The sequence below is a fragment of the Balaenoptera acutorostrata genome, chromosome 13, assembly GCF_949987535.1.
Source record: "Balaenoptera acutorostrata chromosome 13, mBalAcu1.1, whole genome shotgun sequence".
Lineage (NCBI taxonomy): Eukaryota > Metazoa > Chordata > Mammalia > Artiodactyla > Balaenopteridae > Balaenoptera > Balaenoptera acutorostrata.
In genome coordinates this window covers 67,553,054-67,565,309 of record NC_080076.1, presented here as the reverse complement: position 1 = coordinate 67,565,309, position 12,256 = coordinate 67,553,054, and the positions used below count along the sequence as shown (strand labels likewise).

General features: G+C 52.3%; 1 protein-coding gene across 3 annotated transcripts in view; it reads left to right on the top strand.

Moving 5' to 3' along the window:
* Nucleotides 1-12,256, top strand: part of UPB1 (beta-ureidopropionase 1) — a 33,194-nt gene that overhangs the window by 19,245 nt on the left and 1,693 nt on the right. The window contains exons 6-10 of one of the 3 annotated variants that reach the window (XM_007196327.2): nt 701-870; nt 4,739-4,820; nt 5,732-5,774; nt 6,939-7,093; nt 10,229-10,568. In XM_007196327.2, the coding sequence (XP_007196389.1) occupies nt 701-870; nt 4,739-4,820; nt 5,732-5,774; nt 6,939-7,093; nt 10,229-10,363 (585 nt within the window). In that variant the 3' untranslated portion in view covers nt 10,364-10,568. Of the gene's footprint in view, nt 1-700; nt 871-4,738; nt 4,821-5,731; nt 5,775-6,938; nt 7,094-8,834; nt 9,417-10,228; nt 10,569-12,256 lie in introns of those variants that run through there. The other 2 variants (XM_007196328.2, XM_028162397.1) reach the window with 2 other exon arrangements.

Below are 12,256 nucleotides of genomic sequence, written 5' to 3'. Positions count from 1 at the left end.
AATGGGAGGAGGCAAAAGGCAGGAAGCAGATCTGTGTGAGACCCTGACCAGCACCCCAAGGGGGCAGGCGGAGAGGCAGGGTTGGCAGGACTGTGTCCCACCTGCCTGCTGTGCAGGCACGTCCTTGACCCCAGGCAGGGTGCCCAGGGAGCTATGTGGAGAAGAGCACTTTCAGAGTGGGATTCTAGTCTCATATTGGCCTTCGTTAGCCGGGCAGGTCCTGTGTCCACTGGGCTACGGTGTGCCCCCCAAGCAGGGTGAGAGCTGCTGTGGACGAGCCCCCGTCCCTTCAGCTCTAACCTTCCGATGGGAACAGGTGGTTGGTGAGGACATTGACCAACTTGTGTTAACACTGACCACACACCTCAGCCTCTAGTTGTACCATGATTGAAACCTCACCAAGTTTATCTTTGAAATACTGTGGGAAGTTGCTTTGGGGACTTTTTAACATGCCACAAAAGAAATTGTGGGTAAGTGCTCAAGCCACGGTGATTTCCCCTTGGGTCAGCTTGCTGTTATTGTGTCTGGGTTTTCAGATTTTGGGTTTTTTTTTAAGTGGATTGAAATTTTGGAACTTAAAGTAGAGTCATAGCAGGAGCATCCCTTTTGGAGCATGGGTGACATTTCATTTTCTGTCAAGTCTAAGGAAAGGGAAACTTGGCAGCTCAGAGGCATCCATACATGACCCTTTGTCTTCCAGTCCACATACTACATGGAGGGAAACCTGGGCCACCCCGTGTTCCAGACTCAGTTCGGGAGGATCGCCGTGAACATTTGCTACGGGCGGCACCACCCCCTCAACTGGCTCATGTATAGCATCAACGGTGCTGAGGTCATCTTCAACCCCTCGGCCACCATCGGAGCACTCAGGTCACTTGGCACAAGGGACTTGGGAGGTTTCTGGGGGCAGGCTGCAGGGCGCGGAGGCAGGTTTGGGAAACAGCAGGCAGGTGCGACCACCAGGTTGTCTGAACCCTGGGATGGTGCCAACTTTTCCGTGAAAAAATTCTCCAAGTGTCAATTACGATCCCTCCTAAAGAGCTGTGCTGTACTGTAAAATACTATCCTTGGCTACGATGGTGTCTCAGGTAATAATAATCTCCCCCATCGCTGACAGGATTCAGAAAAGCTCCCCTTCTAAGGGGTCTGGAGCATCAGAGGTACCTGGCCAGCTTCAGCTCCCCCTCCTGTCACAGCTGTGCTCCTGGGGGGTTGGGAGGTGGGGTGACGAATGAGGAGTCCTAAGTCTCCTGTCTGCAGAGTCTGGAGCACGGAGAGCAGACACCCGGACGAGAGAAGGGGCAGACGATGGGTCGGAGCTGAGAGGGTCCTTAAGACATCAGTCAGGTGGCTCTGAAACCTGTTTTTAGCCAACCAAGTGTTTCCTTCTGATAACACAGAACCCGTGTTTGGGTGTTACCCTCACCCCTGAGTAGATAAAGCTGTTGTGACCAGGGTAGAGGGTGGGCCTGGCAGCCCTGAGCTCCTGGGCAAGCCCCGGGCCCCTCACTGAATAAGAGCAGGCAGCTGAGATGACCCAGCACGACTGCACTTCCGCTGCTTCTCTCTCCCCAACGGCTGAGCTTCTGGGTGGTTTCCAGCTTTGCATCATCAACAAGTACCAAAGCTCTAGGAATTTGTGTGCAAATATCTCTCTCCCCAGCTCACTTCCTCCAAAGCAGCATTCCTGGGTCGGGAGGTGCTGGCTTTCACTCTCTGTCATCGGGGCAGGGCCGGGAGGGGGAGTCCCGGTCCCCACGTGGGGTCAGCTGGGGGAGTTCTGGGGGGCAGCCTTGAGTTCCCTGTCAGCCCACCCCTGTCATTCTTGTCCTCTCTCTCCATGAAATTTCAGTCGGATTTCCTCTAAAAGTCAGGATGTGACATTCACTTTGCCTTTCTCTTGAGCGTGATGCCCCCTCCACAGCGTTAACTTCCCTCTGTGATCTGATCTGCACAGCAGGTCCCTCACAGAACGCAGACCCCCCTCTGCTACCCCAGACCTGCCACCCCATCCATGCACCCCATCTTGTCTGAGTCTAGGGGGGGCACCGTCAGGCAGAAGGGACACTCGAGTCTTGGATCTCCCCTCAGAGAATCTCTGGGGGCCTCCTGGCAGCGTGGCCACTATGACAATGTCTGTTGGCAGTTGCGACAAAGGGTGATTCCTGGTCGTCGGGCCACCAAGCCTGGGAAGAACCTCTGGGTCCTAGAGCAGCCCCTCCTGCCGGCCATGTGTAAGACATCCAGCAAGCTCCAGCTCCCCAGAGGGGTCCCTGGAGGATCCTGAAGCCAGTGCCCCACCGGGTACAGCTGCTGTCAGGCCGGGCTGGGCACAGCTGTGTCCTGGAATCAGATGGTCACCTCTCCAACCAAGCGCCCCCAGGCTTTTATCAGCCCCAGTTAAGAAAACAGAAGCACCTCAATGTAATACACACGTGTCCTCGGCTTATTAAAAGTTATCGATCTTCCTTCCTTGGCCAACAGTGGTCCAACTGGTGCCCTCCAAGGATGTGGTTCTGCTGGCAGTTAAAACTCTGACAGGTCTTTCAGAAGCAGTATGTCTCACAAGTTCCCACAGTGTCCACACCTTGACCAGATAATTATAGTCTGAGAACCTTAGCCTGAGGACGCATCTGAGAGAGGAGGGGAAGGCTGCCTGCCTGAAGATGCTCATGGCAGCATGATTGATTACAAGAAAAGCTGGAAGGGAGAGAGAGGTCAGAGTCAGGTCAATGCCAGCCCGTCTCTTCCATGGGTTATCGTACAGCCACTAAAACAAATCTTCATGGAGGTACTGCAGCATCATGATGAAAGCCTGTGAGCAAAAAGGTGTTTCCAGGCTGGGATCAGAACTCTGCAAAGACTGAGGATGGTCGTAGAGTGTGGGAAAATTACAACAGGTGGTTCACTAGGATGGTGCAACTCTAAGTTTCTTAAAATACTGAATGATTATTTGTAGAATTGATGGCAAGCACGATGCCAGGCAGATCCCCCCCAGCTGCGCACAAGCATCGGCTCACAGCTTCTGGAAGCATCCATCCCCTTCTCCAGCATCTCCCACCTCCTGTATCAGAGCCCCCCAGACACAGACACACACACACACACACACACACACACACACACACACACGTGCACATGCACAGATTGGAAGGGTATCCTCATTTGTGGGTCCCACAGTTCCAAGCACCCAATGGAAGCAAAGTGCTTTTTGATGAACTGAGTCATCCTGACAAACTGCAGCCGTGTGGTCCAGGATTTCTACCATGTATGTGTGTTAATAGGAAAGCCGCCATCCCCACCCCTCGATGCCTTCCCCTTCCCACTGTGATTATTTTTAGGGGCTTGTGTACACCGCGCTGGGAAAGTGGCAGATGTCCCCATACCCCCGCCGGGCTCTCCACGATTCCCGCACGCCCCCGCTCTCACGAACCTCCGGCTTCCTTTCCGTTGCTTGTTTTGAGAGCCTCCGTTTTATTGCCAGCTGTGGGTTTGAGTCCTGCACTCCGCACCCTCCCTGGAGAACTGCAAGAACGATGTTTTATGGCACTCGCTCTGCCACTGTCTGTTTAATTCCCGAAAATGTCATTGACGGGTGTTTCTGTAAAAATCCTTTCTTAAAAGTTTTGTCAGCTCGGCTTAGCAGCTGGAGGGGGGAGAAAAGCGGCAAAATGAGTCCCCTCAATCAAGCCTGTGATTTTTTTTCTTCCAGACTCGTGAATGCTCCTGAGAATTAGGCTTGTGACAAGCACCCACCCACCCCTTCCACCTACTCTCTGGTTTAAACCAGGTGCATGCTGACAGGAAGGAAGATTCCAGGGCATCCCGCTCCCAGTCACTCAGCGTTTCTAAGTGGGCATTACATCTGTCAGTTCAGAATCCTAATCACCTTGCTCCTCAGACAGATAATTAGTGACAAGGAGGCCCATTGAATCCTGTGGCACATTTTCTTTGGTGGGCTGGGGAAGGACAGGGTGTCTGGTTGGAGCGAAGTTTCCCACCCCGTCCCCCCTTGGCAGGTGCTGGACTGAGGGAGGCCTGCAGCTCAGCTGTGCCTGTGGAATGACTCCTTCCCGGGCCCGTAGGAGAACCAGGGGGCCTCGGCTGCGAGACTCAGGGTTCAGAAGAGGGAGATGGGGGGGCACTGGGAAATGGGAGCCAGCACAGGGGAGGCGATGTCCACCTACAGCCTAAATTCCTTTCAGGTGTACTCTGTTTGCTAGGCCTGAAATCTCCCCCTGTAGAGATTGCTTTGCAAGGCAGCACAGCAGGGTAGGGATTGGGGGACATGCTACACACAAGCCACCAGGGCCCCAGCTCCCTTCTGACATTTACCAGCCTGGGAAGTGGGTTCCTGACCCCCACCTGGGAGGAGGGAACGAGTGAGAAGCAGCGGTTAAGGGGTTCCTGCCACACAGCCTCCCACCCCCACCCCGCCCCCAGAAGCTTCATCTGCATGGTCTCTGAGGATGTTTCAGAAAAGGAAACTGAGTCAGGGTGAGGCTTTGATCCAGGGCTGCTTCTGCTGCGTTGGGCCCTCTCCAAAAGGCCGCTATGGCTTGAGCCGGGGATGAGCTGGCCTGTTTGTGGGTTTGGGGTCACCCACGGACGCAGTGAGTCTCCCTGGCCATCCCCACCACAGGCCTAGAAGGCTGGCACCTGGGCTGCAGCTCGGGGCCGAGCATCCTCTGAGCCTGGCTGGGAAGTCGGCAACCTGGTTCCTCTCCTTCCGCTCTCACAGTGAGTCCCTGTGGCCAATCGAGGCCAGAAACGCAGCCATCGCCAATCACTGCTTCACCTGCGCCATCAACCGGGTAGGCGAGGTAAGTGCCCGAGGCCTGGCCTCCAGGGAGCCCTCCTGCAGCTGCTGCGAAACCTGCCTGCCAGCGGGGCCCAGCCTCTTCAGAGCAGCAAAAGCCACAAGGGAAAGAACTGCTGTTGCTGTGGCCCTGCTGGGGACACCTGGTGTTACACCTCCTCTCTGCATGCACGCACGCCCCACATGCTAGGGTCCCAGCAGGGGGCAGACTGGCTTCTGTCACTTTGAAAGAAAACACTGTCCCTCCCCTGTTTTTGTCTGTTTTGTCTTTAGCTGAAACCATTTTGAAAGGCTCTCACCTCAGTACTGCCAAGTACCCAATTTCTCTCCACCCACCCTTGACCTCACGCACCAAAGGATTCTGACTACAAACACCATGTATTTATTGCAAAACAAATCCTCTTCCTCATTCTTACGAATCAGATGTCAAACTCTAATCAGAGCATCTGATCAGTCTGAGAGAACACTAAGTCGGTCTAATTTCTGACAACGTAAAGAAACTCAGTGTTTTAATTAGCCCGCGTATCCCTGTCCCTGCTGGACACGCAGTTTCCATTAGGCTTCTGGAAGATATTGAGAGCCACGAGCAGACACCCACCCCTGCTGCCTTTGCAGACCCCAGGCTGGGCTTTATGACTCCAGCAGGCGAGCCTCAGACGCCCTCCACGGCCCTGGGAACCACTCTCTTCAATGACTTTCCCTTCTCCCAGCAGATGGCAAAATCCGGGTCTTCCCCTGGCTGGTCAGATGCCCCGCTGGCTGCCTGCTGGCCTGGGGCTGGGACTCAGCAGGGACGGTTAAGTTCAGGCTGGTCCACATCACTTTAACTCCTAACTCCCTCACCCCAGCCTGACGTTGATGAACAACCCAGCAGCGCCCCCTATAGGTGTGTCTTACCTTGGTTTTATTTCCCAGGAGTTCTTTCCGAACGAGTTCACCTCTGGGGATGGCAAGAAAGGTATGTCCCGTGACTTTCCGTGGGACTGCATATGAGGGGTGGGCCTCACTGTTTCTTCCCCATCTGCCACTTCTGGGCAGGGTCTACCCCACAGACTGTGTCTGCACAGCTGTGTCCCCATATGGATCGGCAGTCCTGGCCCTGTGACCACCTCATTCCCTGGATGAGGATGGAGTAGAGATCGGATCAGACTCCATCCCTCCCCCGGGACTGGGGTGAAGATGGACTGAGGTGTGGGGGAGCCCTTTGTGAGCGCCCTGAAATAGGGGTGCATCATCCACCCCGCAGACCTCACTCCCCCCTCCCTTTGTCCTCCTCCACACCCCTCACTCCCCAGCTGTACAAATGCCCCAGAGCCCAGCATGGCTGCCTTGGGTTCCTAGAATCCACAGCTTGTTCTGATCTGAGGGCAGGTCTCACCTCACCTCTGCTAGGAATCTGCCACTCCCCCCCCACCCCCCCCCGACAACCCGCCTCACTTCTCTGGCCTGGAATGTGGGAGGGGGGCTGCCCCCTCACCAAGGAAGTGTCTGAACTCGCTCATGGTTCCCGCCCTGGGAAGCAGAGGGGGCTGAGGGGGTCTGTCTCCCAGAAGAGCATTTCCTGAAAGGGCTCCACATCCCCCCCAACGTGAGGCCTTGGAGACCTCCTGAGTCTCTGGTCCCACTTAGCTCCCTGCAGGAAAGTGAGGCCAGCTGGGCCCTGCACTGCGCCCACATGCTCCCTACGCACCTTCAGGGTGGCTGTTACCCTGCTTTACTGGTGAGGGGACTGAGGCGTGGAGGGAGGGTAGGGTGACAGAGCTGGCACGGCTGGCGAGGGCAGAGCCACCAGCTCACCGTGCGGGGCCACCACAGGAAGCCCTGCAGAACCATGCAACTCCCTTGGGCTATGGTGGCTGATGCTGGAGCTGGAGGCCAATACCTCTACTAGGGTGACCTGTAAAAGGTTCCCGGGGCAGAGGTGAGGGCGCTGAGGGTGACATGCAGCCACTTGCTGGGCCTCCAGGCCCAAGGAGGGAGGCAGGTCCTTGGGACCTTGGCCACCACTGGGGAGGGAGGTGGGGACCCTTTGTCCTGGGAGTCTCTTGGTGCACCCATCCCCCTGCAGAGTCCACCCATGTCTGCCTGAGCTCACGGGGGCCTTGCCTTTGCTCCTTCACAGCTCACCGGGACTTCGGCTACTTTTATGGCTCAAGCTACGTGGCGGCCCCTGATGGTAGCCGCACCCCCGGGCTCTCCCGCAACCGGGATGGGCTGCTGGTCACCGAGCTCGACCTCAACCTCTGCCGGCAGGTGAATGACATCTGGGGCTTCAAGGTGGGTCCTGAGTCCCCTGCTCCTCCGTGTGGGCCCGTCCTGCCCCCAGCCCTGGGAACCGCGGCTGCTGGGGGCCTCAGGGACAGCCGCATGAGGCTACGAGTTGAGCGGAAGGCCCAGTGTCTGCCTCCTTGAAGGCCAGGGCCGGTGCTCAGGGGAGGAACCACTGGGTCAAACGATGCCCAGGCAGCAGGCCTCAATAAATTCTCTGCTCATCTGATTTAGATTCTGGGCGCTTTCAAGCAAATTAATCTCAATTTCATTTGTCCAGAGAATAGAGTGGATTGGCCTCGCTAATCCTTTTTTCCTTTCCAGGCATTTGCACTTATCACAAGGTAAACGTGCATGTCTGGCTCTGCCTGTGGCCAGGCCCCAAGTCTAGGCCTTGACAATGGAGGGAAGTGGGTCAAGCGGAGAAATGGGATCCAGGCCTGGCTCTGCCACTGCTTTGCAAGCCCCTTCTGCTCCCGGCCTTAGTACTCCCATTTGTAAAACAAGAGGCTGAACTCGAAGGCCCCAGGTGGCCTTGGAGACCAATACCCTGTGACACCACGGAGTGTAAGTGCCCACCTCCCGGGATAGGGTGCTTGCAGCCTGGGAACCCCCCAAAATACGGCATCTCATCAAGGACACAGATGGAGTTTGCTGTGTTAGTGTCTAGCAGTATTTCCACCAACTCTGCACCCACTTATAAGAAAATCATCAGATGTAGAGAACAAACGTATGCACACCAAGGTGGGAAAGCGGCAGGGGGTGGGCGGGGGCGGGGGTGGGATGAATTGGGAGATTGGGATTGACATATATACACTAATAGGTATAAAATAGATAACTAATAAGAACATACTGTATAAAAAAAATTAAATTTAAAAAAAAAAAGAAAGAAAATCATACACACAAATGAACATCTCATTGTCAGGACGGAATGACTTTGCCCAGCATATCTGGGAGGGACCAGGACTTCGGATCCAGCCAGACAAGGGCTTCAGGCCTGACTCCCCTGTTTATGTGAGGGTGGGTCCTTGGGCACGTTTCCTGAGTCCCAGATTCTCACTGGACAGAGAAGGCACTTCCCACATGAAAGTCTCCTGGCCTATCTCTCCTCCTCCAGAAGTTTAGATTAATGCAGGATTCCACACAAATTAGAAGTTGGAACCAATAAACAGAATGGTTTCTCGTTTGTAACTTTTTGAAAGCGGAAGGCTTCCCAAGCTATGGTGATGGGCATGAGTTCCCGTCGAGGCTTTGGAAAGGAGGGAGGGAGGGAATGCTGGGGTGTGAGCACCCTGGGTGGGCTTTCCGGCCCCACCCCCAGCCTCTCCCAGCCTCTCTGTGTCCACGATGAGATGCCATGTGGAATGGATGGGCCTCCAGAGCCAGGGGACCAGGGTGCGAATCTCGGCAACTCCACTCCTGGCTCGTGACCGGGAGCAGGTCAAGCCCTCCTCCCTCCTGCCTTGGAGCCACCACACCTTCTGGCGGAAGATCACAGAGGTCTTTCAGCAGGAGGGGCTAGGGGGTGTGAGTCATCACCGGCACCCGTGATCTTCGCCACAGCCCCAGAATCGTTGCCAAAAGGTTACATGGGGGTTGTGCCTCTATATTATACTCTGAGACCGTCCTGTCAACCAGCCTTCCTAAAGGATTTCTGTCCCATGGCTGCCCTCCAGTGGCAGCAGGTGGTGGCGAGCAAATGAGGGCGTTTATGAAACGGGAACCTCTAAAGTCTGTGTTTCACTTTCAGATGACAGGCAGATACGAGATGTATGCACGGGAGCTTGCCGAAGCTGTCCAACCCAGCTACAGCCCCAAGATTGTGAAAGAGTAGCAGCCTTCAGCCGCTGCCCGCCAAGGAGGGCACCTCTGCCCACAGCAGATCAGCCAGGGCTCCAGGCTCTAGTGTCCAAATTCTCCCTGCTTGATGCCCTGATAGCACTGCTGCCCAGATTGGTTTTAAAGTGCCTGGGTGGGGAGGGTCGAATGAGTACCAGGTTTCCTTCTGTGGTGATGAAAATGTTTGGGGACTGGATAGAGGTGATGACTATACAACATTGTGAATGTACCAAATCCACTGAATTGTTCACTTTGAAATGATTAAACTTTGTTAAGTGAATTTTAGAAATTGAATTAAAGACAATCCCAGGGACTTCCATGGTGGTCCTGTGGCTATGACTCCCAATGCAGGGGGCCCGGGTTCAATCCCTGGTCAGGGAACTAGATCCCACATGCATGCTGCAACCAAGAGGCCCGCGTGCCGCAACTAAAACGATCCCGTGTGCCACAACGAAGACCTGGCACAGCCAAAATAAATAAATAAATAAATAAATATTTAAAAAAATAAATAAAGACATTCCCAGGCACCCATTGTGCAAGCTGGTTTGAAGTTACACAGGTGGGAGGCCCCAGTCCTGAGTTTCTCCGCTTCTCCGTTTAGACTGGCAGCAATTCGAGGGTCAGCGTGGGAGTGTATGCGCTAGAGGGAGGTGAGGCTGACCAGAGTCACTGAGGCACCTGGTGGCTGCGGGCAGGGGGAAAGTCATTGGAAGAGTCATCTTGGCTATAGTCTCCACTTATTCAATCAGACGCTAATCTGGGTGTTGCTGTGAAGGTATTTAGTCAATGTGATTAAAGCCCATAGCTAGTTAACCAAGCAAGTGAGATTATCCTAGATAATCTGGGTAGGCCTGATTTAATCCGTCAAAAGGCCCCGAGAGCAGGGCTGAGGTTCCCGGATGAGGGCTGAGGTTCCCGGATGAGGAAGGGATTCACGTGTGTACAGCAGCCTCAGCCCAGGCCCGAGCATTCCAGTCTGCCCTTCCTGACAGCCTGCTCTCCAGATTTCAGGCTTGTCCATCCAGACCCCACAGTCACTGAAATCAATTCCTTAATATGTATCCTACCATTTCTGCTGCTTTTTTTTTTTTTGGCCATGCCTCACTGCTTGCAGGATCTTAGTTCCCTGACCAGGGACTGAACCCGCGCCCTCGGCAGTGAAAGCTCAGAGTCCTAACCACTGGACCACCAGGGAATTCCCCTGTTTCTCTTTCTTTGGTGGACCCTGACTGATGTAGGTTCTGGTATTGGAACTGTTTCTAGAGGAACAGAATCTCAAGGATGAGTCTTCTGTGTTGGTTCTAGGATTCCTGGAATTCTTCTCTAATTCGATTGGATTTAAAGGCACTGATGAGCTGTGAGCTGGACCTGGGCAATTGGAGGCTCTTACCCTCTTCCGTGTCCTTGGAATGTCCATTCTGCCCACTGTTCCTACATTAGGAGCGACATTGGTGATGCAGCCTTGAGAGAGTGGTGTGTTATTGAGGCCATCTGGACTGTATTAGTGACTGAACCCCATTAAGGCAACTGTGTAAACTCTTAAAATTCTGACAGGCAGGTGGCAGAGATCTATTCATCTTGCAGCCGCCCAAGACAAGCTTCCTATGTAAGTCCTTTTATTAAAACTGCCACCTGCCGATCTGGAGTGGCTGCTTCTTTCTTTGGTCTCTTCTTGCCCTCCGAGAGCAGGGGCCAGTTTTAAATTTCACCCGGGGAACTCCTGAGGTTGCGAACCAACATAATTGTACGCCAACAAATTGGATACCCTAGATGAAATGGACAAATACCTAGAAATACAAAACCTATCAAGTCTGAGTCACAGGGGCTTCCCTGGTGGCGCAGTTGTTAAGAATCCGCCTGCCAATGCAGGGGAAATGGGTTCGAGCCCTGATCAGGGGAGATCCCACGTGCCGTGGAGCAACTAAGGTGTGTCACAACTACTGAGACTGCGTGCCACAAGTACTGAAACCCACACGCCTAGAGCCCGTGCTCCGCAACAAGAGAATCCACCGCAATGAGAAGCCCGCACACCCCCGCTCACTGCAACTAGAGAAAGCCCACGCACAGCAATGAAGACCCAATGCAGCCAAAAATAAATAAATAAAATAAATTTATTAAAAAAAGACTGAGTCACAGAGAAATAGAAAATCTGAATAGACCTATAACTAGTAAGGAGACTGAAGGAGTAATCAAAACGCTCCCCCCAAAAAGAAAAGCCTGGGACCTGATGGTTTCACTGACGAATTCTACCAAACAGTCAAAGAAGAACTAACACCAATTCTTCTCACATTTTTCCAAAAAACTGAAGAGGAGGGAGCACTTCTTAACTCATTCTGTAAGGCCAACATTACCCTGACACCCAAGCCAGACAAAGATGCTACAAGAAAACAAAACTACAGACCAATATCCCTTTGAATATTGATGCAAATACCCTCAACAAAATACTAGCAAACTGAAATCAGCAGCATGTTAAAAGGATTATACACCATGACCAAGTGGGATTCATTCCCAGAATGTGAGGATGATCCAAAATACAAAAATCAATGTAATATGCCACATTAAAATCTCAGATGATCAACTTAATTGATGTAGAAAAAGCATTTCACAAAATTGAAAACCCTTTCATGATTTAAAAAAACACTCAACATAACTCGGAACAGAAGTAAACTACATAACAGAGACCATATATGAAAAACCCACAGTTAACATCATGCATAGTTAATGGTGAAAGACTCAATGCCCACTTTTTGCACTTCTATTCAACATAGTGTTGGAAGTTATAGCCAGAGCAATTAAATAAATAAATAATCATATCCCAATTTGAAAGAAGTAAAATCATCTGTTTGTAGATGACATCCTGTATATAGAAAACCCTAAAGATTTCATACCAAAAAAGTATTAGAACTAATAAATGAATTTAGCAAAGCAACAAGACACAAAAGCAACACACAAAAATCCGTTGTATTTCTATACACTAAACAATTTGAAAAGGAAATTAAGAAAACAATTCCACTTAGAATAGCATCAAAAAGAAATACTTAGGAATTAACCAAGGAGGTGAAAGACTTCTACAATGAAAACTACAGGGAATTCCCTGGTAGTCCAGTGGTTAGGACTCGGGGCTTTCACTGCCGAAGGCGCAGGTTCAATCCCTGGTTGGGTAACTGAGATCCCACAAGCCATGCAATGCGGCCAAAAAAAAAAAAATTAGTAGTATTTACCTAATAGATTTGTTATGAGGATGTAAAGCACTCAGAATAGTCTGGCACTTTGTAAGAGCTCAATAAATGCTAGTTATTATTTTTTTTAAAAAATCCAAAAAACCAACAACAC